Source organism: Panthera onca, chromosome E1, assembly GCF_046562875.1.
Source record: "Panthera onca isolate mPanOnc1 chromosome E1, mPanOnc1 haplotype 2, whole genome shotgun sequence".
Lineage (NCBI taxonomy): Eukaryota > Metazoa > Chordata > Mammalia > Carnivora > Felidae > Panthera > Panthera onca.
This window is the reverse complement of record NC_138352.1, coordinates 15,131,682-15,150,932: the sequence shown is the minus strand read 5'-3', so window position 1 is coordinate 15,150,932 and position 19,251 is coordinate 15,131,682. Positions and strand designations below refer to the sequence as shown.

Genomic DNA, 19,251 nt, shown 5'->3' with positions numbered 1-19,251 from the left:
GAGGGGGCTCACGTGGGGGGGGGAGGGGGGGACACCTACTGGTATATTCGTGTCCTAGAGTCTCTGTAACAAATTAGCACAAACCTGGTGGCTTAAAACAACAATTTGTGCTGACAGTTCTGGAGGCCAAACTGAAACCGACGTCAGCAGGGCTGGAGGCTCTGAGGGGAGAACGCGTTCCTTGCCTCTCTCCTGGCTTCTAGCGGCTGCCGTACTTCTTGCCGTGACTTGGCTTGTCACACACAGAACTAGAGTCCCTGCCCGTCTTCCACGGCTGCTGCTCCCTATGGGGACACCCGTCACTGGATTTAGAAGCCACCCTAAATCCAGAATGATCTCTTGAGGTCCACGATTACGTGTACAAAGGCCCTTTTCTGGAGTAAGGGGACACTTGCATGTTCCCGGTCGCAGGGAGACCTCTTTAGGGCTGCCGTCCAGCCCACTGCAGTTGGCTAAGAAGCCTCTACTCCTGGGCGTGGTTGAGTTGCTGACAAACGGCTTTCTCCATCTCAGCTGGCAGCAGGGGCTGGCTGGACCACGAAAGAATGCCAGGCATCTGTCGTCTCGCTTCCTGCGTGCAGGGCACCGGGCCCAGGGCCTCCTCCCGCACACAGTTTCCTGTTGGCCACTCTGCTGGGGTGTTCGCTCGGGGGTTGCAAGTGATGCCTCAGAAAGGCTCTTGCATAGACTCCGGGGTAATTTGGGCTCGAGTCTCTCCCCGACCCCCACCCCGTGGAAGCGACAAACCCCCTCCTCTCTGGGAAGGGCACCACTGCTCCAGGGGTCCCACTGTGCGGCTGTAGATGCGGTGGTCTCCATCCCGTGGGCGAGTCCTGGTGGATGTCACGGACAACCTGGCACCCAGGGTGAATGGGCTTTCCTCACACCTCCCACCTTCAGAGAACTCCGTGCGCTCAGGGGACGTGCACTTTGTTCCGTCTCTAGGGGCGACCCCCAGCTCAGGGTCCATCTCTGAGATTTGGGCCTGGTAATCTCTCATGGCAAAGCCATGGGCCGAGTTGGTGAGTTTGGAGGACACTGACAGGCCTGAGCAAAGCTGACACGTGAACTCGGTTTTGAAAGGCAAATTTCCTCCCACCACAACCCATTTCTACCTTCCTGCTTTTGTGCCGCGCTTGGCGAGGAGCCCAGGGACGTGGGTATTTCTCAGGGACTGTGTTCACCCCTGGTCCTGCCCCTGCCTGCCCGCTGCGCTCTGGGGGGGACCCCTGCCTACAGTAATGGCAGCCAGCACCCCTGCCACCCCATGCAGGAGACAGGCCCTGCCACACAGAAACACGTTCCTGAGAAGCTAATAGCTGTGATCTCAAATACAGCTTCAACGTAAAATTTCTTGATTTGAAAATAAGCGTTGTAAGGGATACAAACTTAGGGAAGGGCAAAAAAGGATCCCACAGAAACACACCCCCCACGCCGTGCAGGGCCACCCTGGCCAAGGCGGAGACAGCACTTCCTGAGCTGTCCCAGCCCAGCTCTGCCAGCCAGAGGCACCTGAGCTGATGAGCCCGAGGGAGGAGCCAGGTGCCTTCACAGGGATGTGAGCAGGACTCCACCCCTCCCCCCGCACCCCCGGTCCTACAGCTGAACACCCTCAGAACATGTGGGGCTCCCTCCTTCGGCAGGAATTCCCATGCAGCCTTTTTAACTACAAGAAAGTTGCGGGGCCAGGATCCTGTCCTTGCCGTCAAGCTGCTTCACCCCTGCTCTTCTCTCCCCGGAGTCCTTGGGGACGCCAGGAACAGACCTCCTCAAACCCACTCCATGTGGGGATGTGGCACCAGGGACAAGGCACCAGGAGAGGGTCCAGGTGGCCGAGGCGCTGAGCCCACTCCCACCTAGGCTGTGTTTCCACCTGTGCTGCACTGTTGAACCCAATGGGGCCTCAGTTATCGGCTTGGCTGGCCAAGTCTGCAGTGTCTACAGTTAGTCGGCGTTTAAGGACAGGATTACGGGATTGGCCCTCCCCGAAGTGACCGTGGGTTGTCTCAGGCTGGACCTGTGTGTTCAGCACAAAGCTGTGTGTGATGCCCGACTGGCTGTGTCCCAAGCAGGTGCTGGTCTGTCTCTGGGGACTTGGGACGGACAATGCCCTGTGGGAGATGGCCCAGCAGACGGTCAGTCACAGAAGAGCCCTCTTCAGGGAGGAAAAAACGAGAGAGCAGAGACCTGGAGCCCTGTTCTACACTCGAGAGCTGGTACATGGGGGCCTGGGAGTCCCAGTGTGCTCCAGGGAAAGGACCCTTGTGTACAGGCCATCTACGTGTCCTCCCCGACGCAGGTGTGGAGGCCCTGGTCGCACCGTCACAGACAGGTCTCTGCCTTCTTCCTGGAAGCGGGGTGGGGTGAATGGGGTGGCCGTGGGGACTGAGCCGCCTGCCGCTGCCGCGTCTTTAGTGCCCGGTAGGCCTGCACAGCCCGCTCTCTCTCCTCCCCGACAATCCGCTGTCGGGCCAGCGATGCGGTCAGAGGCTGGGACACACCACCAGGGCTCAGAAGCATCCTCAGCATCAGCGATTTCTTCCCAGGCTAAAGAACAGAGATAGAAGTTGAGGCACAGGTTCGGGAAGGAGGGAGATGAGGAAGGGCCCACGGTGGTCCGACAGCCGGACACCCGGTGAGAACGCAGCATTCCGTCTGCAGGCCGTGGGCCCGGCAGCGCTGGGGGACACACAGGGCCACCCCCCGCCCCTGCTCACCTGGCCCCCGCCCCTGCTCATCCTGGGCTGGGCGGTCAGCTCTGGGGGCTGCAGGGCAACCTCGCCAAACTTCACCGTGTCTGCAGGGGCAGAGGAGCACAAGTGAGGCCTCTGCCCACACAGCCGCGGCCCCATCCGCTGACCCCCCTTTGCTGACCCCGGGAAGACAGCGGGGCCCGAGGCCGACGCAGTCGCTTCAGGAAGAGCCACCTCGGAGCAGCTCCCGCTCCAGCCTTTCTGCTGCCTTTTCCTCCCTTCTCTGCCGGACTCTATCCAGTCGCCGTTTCTGGAACCTGGGGAAGAAAGCACGATGCTGTTCAGGTTCCTAAACTCTCATTTCTCTGGATTCCGAAGGTGGAGATCACCCTGCCCGGGAGGGTGCCCTAGAGTGGACCCCAGTGAGCTGCCACCGTGTCCCCACAGCTGTGCGCCAGAGAGGGCTCCGAACGGCAGGCGCCCAGAGTTCCACGTCAGTGGTTCTCAGTGGGGGCGATGGTGCCCCGGGGTACGTATGACAACTTCCGGAGACGTTCTGGGTTGTCACAGCGGGTGGGAGCTCTCCTGGCACCTCAGGTGGAGGCCGGGGATGGTGCCCCCACCCCAGAGAATGACCGGCCCCGAGTGTCAGCTGCGCGACTGTGTCTAAAGGGTCTCACAAAGCGGCCGTGTGTCCGGGGCATCGCTGCGGCCAGACGGTACGTGGGACAGGTTTCCTGTGATGGGCTTCTGGTCACCTGACCCGACTACCAGCACAAAGAGTGCTCAGACGGGGAAGCCCCACGAGGCTGCAGACCATCCCCAACTCACAGGTGCTGAGGGAACTGCTGATGAAGCCCGGGCTGGCGCAACTCAAAAGCCGCAGCTATGGCAGAAACATCTCGAAAAGCCCTTGTTTGTCAAAATCACCTCCCAGCTCCGGCCCCCAAGCCCGGGGAGGTGGCACGTGGCTTCCTTCCCAGACTCCGGGGCTGGGAGGCAGGGGAGCAGCAACTGGCAGCGTGCTCCCCCTGGCCCCAGATGCCGCCTGAACCCCCCTGGAGATGCTGGTGTCCCTACTTTGCGGACGGGACACGGGAGCTGAGAGAGGTCACAGAACTTGTGCATATGGCACAGCTGAAGGTGCTCAGAGATGACGTGGCATCTCCCGCCAGAGGCAGGGGAACCCCGGGGCTGCGTGGGAACCCCACATGTAGTACCGATCTCCGGCAGAGGCGGCATGGTCCCCTGGTGGCCAGCAAACCCTCCCGAGGGAGCATGGGGCCTCGTCTTTTCTCCACCTCCCTACTGCAACTGGCCAGGAGGATGGCTGGCCCTTGACCTCATCTGGCTCTTGGGCCCCCTGGATGCTTTTCCAGAGAAAGGCAAAGACAGACCTAGGCCTTCAGAGTTCCGTGGGTTTAGAGGCTCCCTGCACCCCAAGGGTAAGAGGCTCGGGTGTAGAGAAAACACTCACCGACTGACCAGCTTTTCACTTCTTTCTGTGCTCCCCATTCTGACACTGCGGGAGACAGTCGTGGGACCCCAGCCCCTACCCCGCCCCCACTCACGCTTTCTTCCGCTCAGATTTCTCCTTCTTGGGAGCCACCTGCACCTCAGGCTGCCGGGCCACCTGGTTCTTGCTGAGAAAAAGCACATGCTGGGCCTCCTGCTCCATACGCTGGACGTAGGCCCCGTCAGACTCCCACTTCCTCTGCTTGAATTGGGGGACAGCGATGTCCGGCTCCACTCCTTTTGCTTCCTTCTCCAATGTCTTTCTGAAGGCCATCTGGGCTGAGGACAAAGCGGGCGTGGGGTGAGGGGCAGGAGGGAGACGGTGCCAGGCTGGCTGCACGTGCTGGTGCCTCTGCCCAAGGCCACGGGGAAGGAAGACCAGACCCAGTGGGAGCAGCCCAACCACAGTAGCTAGAGAGGATTCACGATGCCCAGCTCGGGCACCCTTGCGGATGGGATCCCCATGGCCCACCGCTCCATGTCAAAGACGTCCACCACAGCTCGGCTGAAAAACAAAACAGGAAATAACCTAAATGTCTACCAAAACACGGCTGCTTGAGGGAGCACCCTATGTTCGTGCGAAGACTTTATCACACAAATCGAGGACGGTAAGCAAAGCACGGGATGAAGGCATAGCTTTACCGCTGTTAACACGTGAAAATAGGCAGACCCTCTCTCGGAAAGGCATCTGAGAAGATGAACGGTGCTTTCTCTCAAAGGGTGACAGCAGGATTCAGAGACAGGGAGCCAGGCTATGCCGTACCTCATACCTCTCAGAACTGCTTGATTCACCGTGTACGTGAGCGTATAGCTCTTAAATAACCAAAAACGAGTGCCAGCTCAGGAGGGCACAGTTCAAAGTGTGCCATCTGCCACTGGGGCCAGCGCGCCTCCTCCAATTCTCCCCTTCCGTGCCTCTCTCACGTTCTCTTTGGCAGTCACGTAACCCCAATGAAAAGCAGGAGGTTTACAGAGAAATTATAGAACAGCACTGCTGTAAAATCAATCTCACATTTGGGAAAACATTTACATACACAGAACATGCTGGACTCCATCCCCCTCAAACGCCCTGAGTGTTGTTTCTGGCAGAGGCTGACAGGTGGGCACCCAGCCTGGCCTTGGGTGAGGGTTGGAAAGGTAAGTTTCTCAGGGGGGTCCGATCAATTCTCTCCTTAACCTCCGGAAAACATCCACTTCTCTCCACCGTCCTTTTCCGCACTCCCATCCAAGAAACTGCCATTTCTCACTTGCAAGAGCTTCACTGGCCTGTCGTGTCCACCCCCTCAGCTGTTACACAGTGATCTCTCTTCTGATGGATCTCCACTACTTCCGGGAGGGGAATCCACAATCCTCACAGGAGGCCCCTTGGGGTTTTTCTGGAGCCTCATCTGAAACCACACTACCACCTGCTGCCAGCCACCTCTTTGGCCCTGGTGACACCAGCCCTTGGTTAGTGCCCCACATGTTCCTGCACCCTCAAACCACTGGGTCCTGGCAGATTTCTTCTGCCTGAAACACGGCAAGTGGATTCAAACACACAAAGCTTTATTACCACCCAGCATGGGCCTGCACGTTACCTTCTTTCTTTCTCTTTTTGTTACTGATGGGATCTTTCATCTCCTGGCGGCTCCTCATAATCTCTCGGAGCCGGAAAGGGATTTCCTGTTCGTCCTGGTTTTGGGGCTTGCAATTCACTTTCTTTTTTTCTTTGCTGGGAGGGAGAACAGGAGGGTGAGACGAGACTTAAGCTCGGCATAAGCAGAATCAGAGAAACTGAAGCCGGGCCTGGGACGGGAATTTCGCAGGCCACCTGGCTGCTGGGGTGCGTGCCAGGCAAGGAGGCATCCTCACCGCACACTGTCCCTGCGCTGCGTTCCCGCAGGACGCTGGGGTGGAGGGCCGCTCCCACAGCCCCAGGAGGACTCGTCCCTGACCTCCTCTCGGATGGCAAACACGGCACCCCGGAAGGTGGCTAGTGCCTCCACGCTGGAGACCCTCACGCCTTCCCTCACCCGGCCGGTCCCCCGTCGCGCCCGTGGCACGGACACAGCGGGGGCCGGGTAGAGACCCACCTGCGCGGTCCGGGCCACGGCGCCGAGCGCTGCTTCCCCGGCAGCTGCTGCTTTCTCCCCTGCGGCCGCCCCGGACCCCCAGGCCCCGCCGTCCCCACCGTAGTAGCCCCTCTACGCCCGGCTGCCGCCATCTGCACGCCGGGCGCTCCAGGAAGAAGCCACTTCCGCCCTTCCGCACAGTCCCGCCCCACGACCGCCACTTCCGCTTCCTGCGCTCAGCCCCGCGCCCATTGGGGCGGTGCTGCTTCCTGGCGGGCCAGGATTGGCCAGAATGGCCGCCCCTCACGCCTCGGTGGGCGGGGTGAGGCGCGCGTGTGCGTGGGTCGGGCCGAGTGTGATGCTGCTCGGGAGCTTGGCCGGGGGAGGCCGGGCGGTGGCCGCCGCTGCCCGGCGTCCGGCAAGTACCAGCGGGTCGGGGGCCGGGGCTGGGCGCGTTCGGGAGGCCGGGGCCGGCAGGGACTGGAGACGTCCTGCCTTCCCCGCCTGCAGGGGACCGTGGCTGCCTGCCCTGGCTCCACGGGAAGGACCGCCCTGCGCTGGACCCACCCGCTCAGCAGTGTCCCTTGCGCGCCCGCTGTGTGCGAGCCCTTTGGGGAAGCTGCGGTGAACAAGGAGCTGATGCTCCTCGCAAGAGTTAGAGGAAATGGATAAATAGAGTCAGGGCCGCGTCTGTCAGTGCTGAGGGCCCCAGACACAGTGGAGAGGGGAGGGGACCCTGGGGCCGGGGCTGGGACCGGAGAACGGATAGGAAGCGGGAGGGCTGCCCTCGGAGCCTTTGGGGGATGACCTGGGGGAAAACAGGGATGAAGGGGCGGTGTCCGCAATCAGGCTGGTAGGACAGGGACGCGGCTGCGCTGGTTGGAGAGGGAGAAGCAGCTGTGTGGCCCGAGCTCACAGGCTCCCGCCCCGCCCCCATTCTGCCAAAGGAGCAGAGCGTTCTTAGCTGGAGGTGCCAAGGTACCCCCCACACCACCATCTGCTGGAGGGTGCACCCAGTGCCTGTACCCGAAGCCAGCATTTCTCACGAGTTGTGTGTTACAGCAGCCCTTATGTCCACTTTACAGAGGGAAAACTGAGTCTAGAGGTGAAGTAACTTGTATAAGGTCTCATGGGAACTGAGGGAGTGGAGAAGCACCTGGGGCCCCCTGCCAGTGACAGGGGCCGAAACTCCCCTGGAGCTGGGGGCAGGCAAGGCCTTACCAGCCTCTGTCTCCTTAGGGGCCACGGCGACTCTCCAGCTGGGGCCGGTGCCGAAGGCTTCCTGGAGGCAGCAGCACTCTTTACCAGCACTGTGCCCGGGTCCAAGCCCGGGAAGGCCACGGAGAGTTCGGGAAGGACCACGTGGAGGTGGGCTCTCAGTCCAGTGCGGAGGGCACCAGGCAGCACAAGTCCTCCTTGCCTGGCGGGGGCCCCTTGGAACCCCCGGTTCCCCTGCCCCCCGGGCTTGAACCCCCCACAAATTGCTGCATGAGTGGCTGCCCCAAGTGCGTGTGGGTGGAGTATGCGGGCGCGCTGCTGCGGCACTACCAGGATGGCGGGGAGCGGGCCCTGGCCGCCCTGGAGGAACACGTGGCTGACGAGAACCTCAAGGCCTTCCTCAGGATGGAGATCCAGCTCCGAGCGAGGAGTGGAGGCTGAGCCGGCTTGCCCACACCCGCACCCAGACAGGCCCCGGCCTGGCAGCTCCTTCCTCCTCGGGAAGCGACACGGAGCTTCATTCACAGCCCTTCACGAGGCTGGTGCCAGACAGGAGTAGGAAGAATTATTTATTGACCTCATCTGGGAATAAATAAGTTCTCTGTGGTGCTCAGACCGGAGGCTTCCGTGTTGTCGTTTGCGGGACTGACGTTGCGTCGTCACAGAAAGACGGTACAGGTTGCAATCGAACGTTCGTTGAGGGCCTACAGCTTTACCAACCCGTAAGGGTAACGTAAGCTCCATTCTTTTGAATAATTATGTGACGACGACCCCAGGAACCCCCTTCTGCCTCCCAGCGTCCCAGAAGTCCTGCGCCGAGGTCAGCTCTGGTTATTCTCAGTGCTGCAGCAGAGGGAGGGGCATCTGGTCCCTCGAAGCTGCTATTGGCAAGGCCTCTAGCAGGCATGAACGCCCGCGGGCAGCCTGGGAAGGGCCCCTTTGTTCCAGCTGCAGGGATCCTTGGGGAGATACCCATTCAGCCAGGGGGGAGGCGGTAGATACACCTCCGGGGCCTGAGCCTTCAGTCCTTCCAGCCCACTTAGCTCCGAGGATCGGGGCGATTGGCCAGGGCATCAGCCCTAGAATCAGCCTCCGGGAAACCAGCCTGGTCGGCTGCAGACCTGGCTGCTGGACCATCCAGCCCAGGTAGGACTTTGTCTTAGGGTCCTCACTGCCCACCTCTCCTGCTCACCGCCAGCATGGAAATTGTCCCACCTTCTCTCCCTCCCCCAGCATTTCCAAGCGCTGATACGAGCAGCCTGGACGAGGCGGGGATTAAACGAATTTATGCCTGTTTTATCTCTTCTCATTTAAAGAAAAAGCTAAGATTGTACTAGAATTTCGTGAGAGGTTTGAGCTGATAGGTCTTCCCAGGTAGGGGCTTTAATGTAAAGCTAGTGTATCACATGGCGATGTGTGGGCCAGGGAGTGGGAGAAAATGTGAGCCTAGTGAGACCCCTGTGGCTTAGGCTGTCTTTCTGAAGAGCTGAGTGCCCTCCAGAAACAGGGTTTTGATTGGTTCAGAGAAACCTGATTTATGGTGACACATTTATTAGACTATATCTCAGAGCATCTAATTTAACCGCATCCTCACACAGATTGAAAAACGGCCCAGGAAGAGAAAGATTTTCCCGAGACAGCAGCACAGCAAAGCTTGGTGAGCTCTGGGCCTCTCAGAGACATAGAGGTTTTCTGTATTTTTCTCAACGATTCAGGTTTATGGGGTGCCTGGTGGCTCCGTCAGTTAAGCGACCGAAGCTTGGTTTTGGCTCAGGTTATAGTCTCATGGCTTGTGAGATCAAACCCCACGTCAGCATCGGTGCTGACAGTGCAGAGTCTGCTGGGATTCTCTCCCTCTCTCTCTGCCTCTCCCCCACTCTCAAAATAGAGTTAAAAAAAATCAGATTTATAGAGGTTTTGTATACGTACCCGTGTAGGCACGTACGTACACCTCGAGTGCATGCTACTCAGTTGGCCTCGCTTCAGAGCTCAACAGTCCTAGCAGAGGCCTGTGTGATGTGAGCTGCCCCCATCAAGAAGCCACTGGCGTTGGCCCTGGCAGCGAGGCAGGCCCCTCCTGCACGTGGAACGTGGCAATCGTGCCAGGGCAGCATAACACCAGGCTTGCTGAGACGCATGCGGGTGTGGATCTCGTCCTTGTGCATCTGTTTGTTTCCCAGGTACTTCACCATCTGTGACGTTCTGGCACTGGGCTAGCCGCCGGGGTCCAATAGAAATGTCTGCCCCACTCCGCTGTAACGTGCAAGACGGAGGTTAACACAAGCATTACTCAGGCGAACGACTCTGTAAGAGTGATGAAGGAAAGTTCCGGTTGCCATGAGGTCCTGTGAAATACGTATCCTGGTCTAGCCTGAGGGGTCACCCTAAGGAAGGGATCCTGGTGCGGAGCTCTGAAGAGGGAGCTAGGGGAATGAGGACAGGTGCAGAATACACCCACCGGAGGGGGCAGCCGGTGCAAAGGGGGAGAGCGAGGGGGAGGGATACAGATGAAGTCAGAGAAGTGGATAGTGGCCACACTACGCGGGACTTGGGGGCCGTGAAGACAGTTTCTTTACAAGTCGGAGGATGGAAAGCGGGGGAGACCCAGGACAGCAGCCAGTTTCTTCTTCGCTTCAGAGATGAGCAGCTTCAGGAGAGGGTCTTGTCCGTCCCCAGCTGTTTGTGATCGCATCGTATCCCTTGTCCCGACCACATCCCTGGCTCATCCCTTGGGCCCCAGGCCACACCCGAGCCCCTTCCCTCCTCTCCCTGAATCCTTGGAGGTGGCGCCCTCCCTCTGCCCTTCCGAATGGCCCTGATGATCTCATTAGTGTAGCGTCAGGGGACGATCCTAATCGGTTTAGCCAGAGGCAGGATAAATTTCCAGCCGCACCCTGCCGAGGGAGACCTGGTCACTCACACCCATGGCCCCCTGAGACCTGCCCAGTGCGTGGTGAGTAGTGACCTTCCTGGTTGCCTTTCTTGGTGGCCACTTACCCAAGGGTGTTGGTGGGGATCTGCCCTGAGAATGGGGAGCTGGTGGGCTTTTTACCACCGCACTGAGGACTGGGTCTATGGGGGTCTGCCTGCTGTCCTATTCAGAGAGGTTGCCCAGCCAATGATTTTCAGCTCCCCCATGTCAAACAGTGGCTGCAGGCAGCCCCCAAGGCCAGCAATGGTCCGGGGACCTTGGGCCACACACTCCCAGCCAACTTGAGTGGGCATCAGCCACAGGCTGGGCTGGGGCCGGGGCAGCTGGGAGAGCTTAGACGGCGGTTTCCATGAGGCCAGCATCTGAGAGTAGGAGTTCGGTCTGGGCCAGGGCTGTGCACACCAGGCCCATGGCCTGGGACTGGGGAAGGGTCTGGCTGAGCCTACACCATCTAGGCTGTGAGGAGTGGGCATCACAGGGTCTGAGCAGCCTGGACCACCAGGCCCGCTGCCATGCACCTTGGACCCCGTGCACGTCCTCTTGGCATGGAGGCGGAATCTTAGGGAGGGAAGGTCCATGGTGGGGTTCCCCTGGTACCGGGTGCCCACACCCACCACCCAGCCTTCCTCGGGGTGGGCCCACCTGTCCTCGCCTGCCAGTCTCAGCCCTGGTGCTCTAGCAGGCAGCTGGCAGTGGCCCAAGGCTGGATTCAGGCACTGCAGCCCACAATACCAGGGATGGGTCCCAAGAGGCGGTGCCTGGGGTATCCAGTGCCAGGGGCTTCTGTCTGTGTCATGTGCTTAGCCCCAGAACCTTCCAGGCTCACAGTGGCCCTGAGGGATTAGGGTCTCCCTCTGGAGCTAATAGGCTTAGGGGAAGCTGAGTCGCCCTTGAGCAGGGTCAGGGGGCTTAGGGCATCCAGGGAGAGGTTCTGCGGGAGGGGCAGAGGGGAGGTCACCCTACGCAGTGGGTTCAGGGACACCAGCAGGTGGCACTGGTGCCCAGAGCAGTCCCTCAGCACAGCGAGTGGCCGGGGGTGGGGTGGGGGGTGAAAGATTCTACTAGTTGAGAGAGGAAGCTGCTGGGGTGGAGGGGAGGGTTGCGCAGCTGAGCTCTGGACTTGTTCTGAGACACGCCCCTCCCTGGCCAGCCTGCTGCCCTCCCTTTCTCAGTCGTTCTTCATTGACACTACTAGCTGCCTGACATGCCACCGGGAATGAGACAGAGTGTCCCCACCCACCCGAGGGGGGTGCACCTGCAGAGCCACCCAGGACTCTCATTCCCTCTGCCTGACCCCAGCTGGAGCCCCACCTGGAGATGAGAGGGGGCTGTTGTCGGGGTCATGCCCAGGATCTCGTGTTTCAGGATTTCCTCTGTTCTTCTGGGTTGAGACCTGCAAGAGGGCTGACTGGGATCCCCTCCCCCCACCAGCCTGGTGTGCCCCCAGCCCACAGCGTGAGGAAGTCTAGAAGCCAGAGGTCTCCGTGGGGTCTCTGCCATCCTGGCCATGAACCTGGAGCCACCCAAGGCCGAGATCCGGTCGGCCACCAGGGTGATTGGGGGGCCTGTCACTCCCAGGAAAGGGCCCCCCAAATTTAAGCAGCGGCAAACCAGGCAGTTCAAGAGCAAGCCCCCCAAGAAAGGCGTCCAAGGGTAAGCAAGGCTTGGGGAGGGTCCCAGCCCCAGGCTACACAGGAAGGAGGCGGGGCTACACTTTGAGTGGGTGCTCAGCTGTCCTGTCCTGGCTGAGGGTGGTCCCATCGTCCTAATAGGGTGGGGTGGTTCTGGAGGGCCTGAGGGTCCCCCTCAGCATGGGGGTGCGGGAGGTCTCCGGGGCTCCTGTCCCCCTCTACCTGTTACTGCCAAATGGGTCTGGAGACTATGCTCACTGCCACCTAGGGATTCAGCCACAGGCCACCCACTGACGTGTGTCCCTGCACACACACTCACAGCCAGGGCACGCTGGGCAACTCAGGGGTCTGCGGTCAAGTGCATGAACACCCCCCCCCCCCACACCCCCACTCCTCTTTTCCTGGCCACTGGCCCTGACCACTCTGTCCTGTAGGTTTGGGGATGACATCCCTGGAATGGAAGGCCTGGGAACAGGTATGATGTCCTCGAGGGTCTTCCCAGGTCCCCCCCACTCCCCCACCTGTGGGCTTGCCTGCCGTCCCACCCTTCCTCTCCTTCCTCTGGCGGAAGCTTATCTAGGGCGCCGCCCCAAGCCTGTCCTTCATTCTCTGCCCCAATATCGAGCTTTAGACCTCCCGTTCGGTGGGTTCACTGTGGACTTGGAGGGGCTGGAAAGGCATGGGGAGCTCTTGCCGTCCCTCTCTCCACCTGGCCTGCTGCACCCACTGCCTTCCACCCGGCCCCCTCCGGCTGGCGTGCCCCGGTGGGGAGGGCTCTGCACCCAGGACTTCTCTCACCCCCTGAGGGGATGGTGGCCCCTGGGGCCATGACCCTCCTGGTCCCACCGTCCCTTCTCCTGCAGACATTACGGTCATCTGCCCATGGGAGGCCTTCAACCACCTGGAGCTGCACGAACTGGCCCAGTACGGCATCATCTAGCGCGAGAGCCTGACCCGGAGTCCCAGGGCCCTACCCCCTGCTGCCCGCTCCGACCCCTGGTCAGGATTCCTGTGAAGAAGCCCATCCCCCTGAGGGTGTCCGGATTGTCCAGTTTGTGTTTGGAGACCCTTGCAAGGTGACAACCTTGGGACCCTAGATGCTAGTTACCAGAAGCCTCCCGTCTCCCTGCAGGACATCTCGGGCCCGGTCAGGCCCTGCTTAACTTCCAGAGGCCCGCAGATCTTCTTTTAGGGCTGGAAAGCCAGGGCAGGGCTCCCAGAAATGTCCCTCACCCCCTGCTCCCGTCCTGCTATCTGGTGGTGAGGACAAGCCCCCCTCGCCAGTCCTTCCCGGCTGGTGCCCTTGGGTTGGTGGCTGGAGGGGGGGGGGGGGCGGTGTCCCGGTGGCATCAGCAAGAGCGCAGCACCCCTCCAAACCCCTCACGCCAGCAGGAAACTTGACCTCCCCTCCACGGCCCATGCTTGCTGTCCGTGTTGCAAAATAAAGTCAGCATGCCTCCCCTCGCTCGTCTAGAGTGTGCCGTGGTGCGGGCAGGGCCCAGAGGTGTGGGTCTCCGGCCGGAGTGCACGGGTACAGGTGCAGGGTGTCGGGGGCCGCAGGGGCCTGGCCGGGCTGAGGGGGAGGGACGCCCACGAGATGCTGAGCCTGGGTCTGTGGTGGCTGGGGGTACGCCCGGCGAGGCCAGACACGCTGGGGGGCAGGGCGTGCACGCCCGGCTGCCGGAGCCCACCCGCCAGGGGGTGGATGGGGCCCAGCCACAGCTCCTGCCGGGAGGAGGGACGCTTAGCCCTGCCCCACAGGTGAGGAAACAGGCGCAGAGATTGTGGAGTTTGCTCAGTGGCCCAGCCAGCCTGTCCTCGGTGGTCCGCGAAAGCTGGATGGGCGCCCGCCCGTGACCCAGCAGCTCCGCCCCTGACGCCACACCCGGGGGAAGTGGGCGCACCTGCGCACGCACACACACAAACACACACACACACACACACACACACACACACACACCTGTGTGGAACTGTCCCCAGCAGCAGTCACCATCCGGAAGCCACCCAAGTGTGCGTCCACACGGGCCAGGTGCGTTAGCACGGTGCAGACGTGACTCTTGGGAAGGGCCCTCTGTGGTCCCGTTAACGTGAAAGGGTCACCGACGGTGATGAAGTGCGATCGGGGTGCCCGCAGCGAGGGGGCAGAGGAGTTGGCAGAGGCCGGCTCCTGACCTGGCGGCCGATCTGCAGGTGCTTAGCTAGGTAAGGGTTCCTCACGCTGCCCGCTTAACACCGGCGCTGTTTATTGTGTGGATGCTGCCTCTCGCCCAAGTTTACTCCCGCCTGGGCCCCACCTCAACCACCACAACGGGTGGGAAAGGGCGAGGTGACCCCAGAGGAGGGCAGGTACCCAGGCCGTGGTGAGAGAGTGAGGCATCAGGGCTGGGATCAAGACTGGGGGTCATAGGTGACATCCTAGGCAAAGCGTCAGAGGCGGGGTCAGAGTGGAGGTCAGAGGCAGGGTTTGGACGCAGGCATCAGAGGCGGTCGGAGGGGGAGGTTGGAGTTGGGGGCTTGGCAGCAGGATTTCATCCGGTCTCCATACCCCACACGCTCCCTGCCCGCCGGGTGGCTCTGCCTGGTGTCCCCGGAGGAGGCAGACAGCGGCCAGCAGCACCCACCAGGCTCAGCTTACGCTCAGGTCACAGCGGGGTTTGCCGGGGAGCAGGCAGTGCCCGACTCAGTGGTGGAGAACAAAAGTCCCCAAAAGATCGTGAAATCAGGGGGTGGCACAGGGACTCATGCTAGCAGGGCCTGACGGAACCGGGAAGGAGGCGGACGTGCTCTGCCCTCAGGGGAAGGGGGGCCCTGGGGGGCCGGAGGCACAGCCGGTGGAGGAGGCCAGGGCGTCTGGGATGCCGTAGGACACCTTCCCTGGGGGTCCTCCTGGGCTGTCAGCCCTGGGCCAGTTTGGCAGGGGCCGTTTCACGGAGTGTGAGGCGCGGGTGGACAAGGCCACCGTCCCCGCGGCTCTGGGCCTGTCCACCTCCCCCGGGCGGACGGCCAGGGCCCTCGCCAGCTGGTTGGCCAACAGGAGCTCCACCCCTTGGACCGCCACGACCACGATCGCGTAGGCACCCGCGGCCCGCACGTTCCTACGCAGCCACCGCCGGAGAGGAGGGCCACAGCCCTCCAGGTGCACCACTCTCCGAGCGGCGTCCTCGTCCAGGCGCAGGGCTCCAGAGCCACACTGGTCGTTGACAGAGACTCCGTCTTCCCCGGGGTGGACGCAGCAGGAGGCAGGAAGGCTGCAGGCCCGGACCCCCGGGGAGCTGCAGTTAAAGTACCTGTAAGGGCGGGCACGCCTGGGCGTCAGTCTGGAGGGCACACGCAGACACACAGATGCGTGCACACCCGCACACATACTTGTGCACACACAGTACCCAGGTTTCCGGAGCTTATCCCAGCACCCAGTAGTCCTGTGCACATGCAGGCACCTGTAAAATCTCGGCTAGAAGGGACGTACTTGGTGACAGGGTTCAAGGGGAGACAAGCTCGTGAGGGGGGGAATGAAGACCGCCTCGCTCGGTGGGGGCTGCTGAGTTGGTCTGAACAGGCAGGACTGGAGGGGGCAGGTGGGCGGCAGCCTGCGGGGGGTCACAACGGGGAGTGAGGGGCAGCACTCGGGAGGAGCTCGCCGGGCGGGAGGAAGCTGCTCTCCTCACGGCCCCCGCCTCCAGGCAGCAGCCCAGCGTCCCCGGCCTTTGGGGTCCAGGGTCCTGTGCCTCCAGGTCACCCCCCTTGCCCTCCCTCACAGGCCTGCTCTCATCTCCCGGAAGAGTGGGCCTCACCAAGACAAGGACTCGAAAGCCGGCAGGATAGGTGGCAACGTGACCCCACGGGGGCCCGTCACCAATCCGAAGGCAGACACAGCCCGTGAGTGAGAACACCCACATGGATGCTTCTGGAGTGCCTGGCATGTGTGAGTGACCGTTGGATACAGATGGCTGTGTTTCAAGCCTCTGTATGGCTCTGTCTCTCGTGGTCAGTTGTCCTCAGGCACAGCGTAAAAAATACACTACACCGTGTTCCTAAATCCATGCACACACAGACGCGCGCTCGCACACGGACACCGGCGTGCACACGCTGTTGAGGGAGAACCGTGGAGTCCAGAGCCGTGTCCCCAAGTAACCTAAAAGTTATTTTCGTTTGACACCGAGATGTCCTGTACGATGACCTTCACAAAAACACCCCCAAAAGTGACTTTCTGACTCTGCTGGCTCGATCTCGGTCCACCTGGTCCTGGTCCAAGGAGAGGGAGCAGAAACACGGGCCCAAGAGCGTGCACGTGCACATGTGTGTGCATACATGCAAGCGTGTCCACGTGGGCACGTGCATGAGTGTGCCCACGCGAGCGAGTGCGTGGCCTGGTCTGCTGGCCTCTGGGGACCGTCCCTCCCCCTCGGGCCCGGGACTCACAGGTTCCGCGTCCAGTCCCGGTAGGAAGACGCCCCGCAGCACCGCAGCCCAAGCTGGATTTGGTCAATAAGGAAGCGCAGGCCCGGGTCATCCTGATAGTGGGTGATGGCCGCACGCAGGGTGTGCTCCAGGCCATCCTGCAGTGGGCCCCAGAGGGCCACCAGCAGGGCACCCACCACGGCCTCCAGCAGCAGGAAGGCGACGAGACCCCCCGAGAAGCAGCGGAGCAGAAAAGCGCTCTCACACAGGGCCCCCAGGCAGCCCGCGAGGCTCACCGCACTGACGGCCAGCCCCCCCAGTACCAGTCCCAGAATGGGGTCTTTGGGCAGGGCCGCCCCCCAGACGCTCCCCAGAGACCCCTTGACGGCCAAGCCCCAGAGCCCGATGGCCAGGGCCAGCAGACCAAGCAGAGAGAAGAGGAAGTTGAGCAGGAAGGTCAGGCACTTCAGGCAGCTGATTCCCAAGGGGAGGGAGGAGGCCGGGCCTCCCCCGGGGCCTGCCCTCCAGACCCGCTCCTCTTGGGGCACTGGACCTGGACGGCTTGAAGTGAGCGGCCCCTCCTGGCACCCGGGGTCCTGCAGAGGAGGGAGGGATGAACGGGGAGACTTCACCAGCACGATGCGATAACCAACAGGGAGGTAGCCTCCTCCTCGCGGCCAGGGGTCAGAGCCCGGCAGCGGGAAAGAGGCTGGACAGTGCATAGAGGAGGGGGTGCTCAGAGACCCTCGGAGGCCGGAGACATGGTGGCCTCTGGGCTCGTCCCGCTCAGCTAGGCGGCAGAGGGGACGGTGAGGGCCCACCTCCTTTCGAACAAGGGCTGCCTGTACCCTGCCAGTTCACGGTCCAGACTGAGCAAGGGGATCCAGAGGAGCAGCCGTTCCACCAACACGCTCCTGCCCTTTATCTCCCCCCGCCCACCCGTGTGATGAAGGATGTGGGTCAGGCCCCTGACTTTCCCGCAGCGCAGGCACGGGGCAGGCAGCCGGTTACCCCGGGTTTGGAAAAGTATCTGTGTGGGTTGGTCTGTACGTGCAGTGGAGAGAGGGGCTTCCCCACCCAGGCCAGGGGGGTGGGGGCCTGTCAGGCAGAAGGGCTGGCCCAGGGGACTGCCCTTTCTGCTCCCCCCTCTGAGACCAGCCCCAATGTCCCAGGATCTGCTGGGCTGGCCCCTCTGTCGGAGCACAGACGTGGTACCGGGCCTACAGCTGTAGGAGGCAGGCTCCCAGGGCAGGGAGAAGGGCGGCCTGAGACCAGGGCTCTGTGGGATTCAGGGCCCTCCAGCAGGACACTCAGCCACCCTCTGGGGCACTGGCCGGGCCAGGTGTGGACTGTCGGGAAGTGCTGACCCCTCCCCTGCCCCCACCTCTGACTCTGCATCAAAACCTCATCCGTTATGAACTTGGAGCTGAGGAGCAGAGAACTATTTATCAGCCCCTGAGACCCCAACAGTCAGTAGGAGCAAAAGGGCAGGTTGCTGGTACCAGGTTGTGAGGGGCAGGGGGGAGTGGGGGGGGAAGGGGGCACCAGGGCGGGTAAGAAGGCCAAGAGGCTGGTGGGGGTGTAGTCACAGGTGGAGGTGGATGAGCAGGACAGGAGGGAGGTCCCGAAGGCCCCAGTGGGCACCTTCCCCCCTCTCCCAGAGCATGGATGCAGCCACGTCAAACACAAGGCAACAACACGAAACGTTTCGGAGCTGGAGCAAGGTGCGGGGTGACGGTCGGGTGCCTGATCAGTAACCCCCCATCCTAAACTTAGCTCCTCATGGGCGCCCACCTACTGGCCGGTCTGAGCACACCGCAAGGCTCAGGGTGGGGGCGAACCCAGCCTGAGGTCCTCCCAAGAGCCTTGGTGGGGGGGGGGGGGGGTGGAGACACCTCCAATCCGGGGCTGAGGCCGACAGGGCGCTGGCTTACCTGGACCAGCAGGGGGCTCTTTTCCCCTTCCTCCATTCTCCAGCAGGACAGGTGCGCTGGGCCCCTGCCTGGCCTCTCTAGCTGGGACGCAGAGCTGGTGCCGTGTCCTTGGCCGGTCTGTGAGCCGTGCAGTTGGGGCCGGCTGAGTTGTGAACCGAGCCAGGAGGCCACAGTCATGACCAGATCATGTGAAGCATCACATTTTAGGGCTTAAGGCAGCCTCTGCTTGTTGAGACCGAGAGCCTCTGTGGATTCCCTGAGGCTCCGTGCAGGCGTGATGTGGGTGGGCTGCCACCTCGTGGTGACCGCTGCAGGCCCCCAGGGTGGGCCTCGGCCTGGCAGGTCGGCTCCGTCAGTTCACCCAGGGAATCAGACCCGCGAACTGGTTCCCAGAAACAATCCTGGGAGACCCGCCAGCAGCTAGATGCCAGGTTATCCCCCCGATTCATTCACTGCAAGAACGAGGCGGTGTCCACTGGGCAGATCACGTCCCTCCTGGTTTTGAGGTACGTGGGCTCCCCACTCCCTCTGAGTTTGTCTTCTCAGGGGCAGGACTGTGTTCACCGTGTCCACTGGGCCCTAGAGCTTGGACGAACCCGGGCCATGCAGCTGCTGTGCAGACAGGGTGCTCTCTGGCCCCGTACTTCCTGGCCCCTCTCCCTGGCTTGGATGGCAGGGGGGAAGCAAGGCTCAGAGCAGATGCCCACCCGCTACCAGTGCTTTGACAACACGGCGCATACCTCTCCACGCCTCCCTCCCTCCCTTGTGATTGTGGGATTATGATACGAAGGTGAGTCCTTGGCTTGCGGGGATCTCTGGAAGTTGGGGGAGCACATGTTTCCATGGCAGGAGAAAGTTGGGGGGCCTCCTCCGGGGCAG

At 61.8% G+C, this 19,251-nt stretch overlaps 4 protein-coding genes and 1 long non-coding RNA gene across 5 annotated transcripts; 2 read left to right on the top strand and 3 right to left on the bottom strand.

Annotated features, from left to right (window-relative positions):
• Positions 1–1,332: 1,332 nt before the first annotated feature.
• On the bottom strand, positions 1,333–6,444 carry CCDC137 (coiled-coil domain containing 137). Its single transcript, XM_060645151.3, has 6 exons — positions 6,281–6,444; positions 5,786–5,919; positions 4,265–4,487; positions 2,928–3,010; positions 2,718–2,797; positions 1,333–2,547 (listed from the first exon to the last, which is right to left on the bottom strand). Exons 1-6 carry the CDS (start codon positions 6,409–6,411, stop codon positions 2,323–2,325), a joined length of 876 nt encoding a protein of 291 aa, XP_060501134.3. The 5' UTR covers positions 6,412–6,444; the 3' UTR covers positions 1,333–2,322.
• Positions 6,445–6,536: 92 nt separating this feature from the next.
• Positions 6,537–8,092, top strand: OXLD1 (oxidoreductase like domain containing 1). Its single transcript, XM_060645155.3, has 2 exons — positions 6,537–6,677; positions 7,499–8,092. The coding sequence occupies exons 1-2, from the start codon at positions 6,552–6,554 to the stop codon at positions 7,916–7,918; spliced, it is 546 nt and encodes a 181-aa protein (XP_060501138.3). The 5' UTR covers positions 6,537–6,551; the 3' UTR covers positions 7,919–8,092.
• Positions 8,093–9,008: 916 nt separating this feature from the next.
• Positions 9,009–11,825, bottom strand: LOC144614400 (uncharacterized). Its single transcript, XR_013552178.2, has 2 exons — positions 11,721–11,825; positions 9,009–9,730 (listed from the first exon to the last, which is right to left on the bottom strand). It is a non-coding gene; the product is annotated as an uncharacterized LOC144614400 (long non-coding RNA).
• A 91-nt stretch (positions 11,826–11,916) lies between these two features.
• Positions 11,917–13,273, top strand: PDE6G (phosphodiesterase 6G). The gene is made up of 3 exons (XM_060645160.3): positions 11,917–12,062; positions 12,475–12,515; positions 12,904–13,273. The coding sequence occupies exons 1-3, from the start codon at positions 11,917–11,919 to the stop codon at positions 12,978–12,980; spliced, it is 264 nt and encodes an 87-aa protein (XP_060501143.1). The 3' UTR covers positions 12,981–13,273.
• Positions 13,274–14,266: 993 nt separating this feature from the next.
• TSPAN10 (tetraspanin 10) lies at positions 14,267–18,544 on the bottom strand. The gene is made up of 3 exons (XM_060645149.3): positions 18,373–18,544; positions 16,460–17,034; positions 14,267–15,327 (listed from the first exon to the last, which is right to left on the bottom strand). The coding sequence occupies exons 1-3, from the start codon at positions 18,406–18,408 to the stop codon at positions 14,832–14,834; spliced, it is 1,107 nt and encodes a 368-aa protein (XP_060501132.2). The 5' UTR covers positions 18,409–18,544; the 3' UTR covers positions 14,267–14,831.
• Positions 18,545–19,251: the final 707 nt, after the last annotated feature.

Bases quoted from the DNA above. Each gene is read 5' to 3' on its own strand.
- CCDC137 (XM_060645151.3), bottom strand. From the start codon at position 6,411: ATGGCGGCAGCCGGGCGTAGAGGGGCTACTACGGTGGGGACGGCGGGG. The intron at 5,920-6,280 runs GTGGGTCTCTAC...TCTCCCTCCCAG, and splicing joins CCGTGGCCCGGACCGCGCAG to CAAAGAAAAAAAGAAAGTGA. The intron at 4,488-5,785 runs GTAACGTGCAGG...CTTTGTCCTCAG, and splicing joins CAAAAAGAGAAAGAAAGAAG to CCCAGATGGCCTTCAGAAAG.
- OXLD1 (XM_060645155.3), top strand. From the start codon at position 6,552: ATGGCCGCCCCTCACGCCTCGGTGGGCGGGGTGAGGCGCGCGTGTGCG. The intron at 6,678-7,498 runs GCAAGTACCAGC...CTGTCTCCTTAG, and splicing joins CCGCCGCTGCCCGGCGTCCG to GGGCCACGGCGACTCTCCAG.
- PDE6G (XM_060645160.3), top strand. From the start codon at position 11,917: ATGAACCTGGAGCCACCCAAGGCCGAGATCCGGTCGGCCACCAGGGTG. The intron at 12,063-12,474 runs GTAAGCAAGGCT...TCTGTCCTGTAG, and splicing joins CCCAAGAAAGGCGTCCAAGG to GTTTGGGGATGACATCCCTG. The intron at 12,516-12,903 runs GTATGATGTCCT...CTTCTCCTGCAG, and splicing joins AATGGAAGGCCTGGGAACAG to ACATTACGGTCATCTGCCCA.
- TSPAN10 (XM_060645149.3), bottom strand. From the start codon at position 18,408: ATGGAGGAAGGGGAAAAGAGCCCCCTGCTGGTCCAG. The intron at 17,035-18,372 runs GTAAGCCAGCGC...CCTCCTCTGCAG, and splicing joins AGAGCCCCCTGCTGGTCCAG to GACCCCGGGTGCCAGGAGGG. The intron at 15,328-16,459 runs GTGAGTCCCGGG...CCGCCCTTACAG, and splicing joins CGGGACTGGACGCGGAACCT to GTACTTTAACTGCAGCTCCC.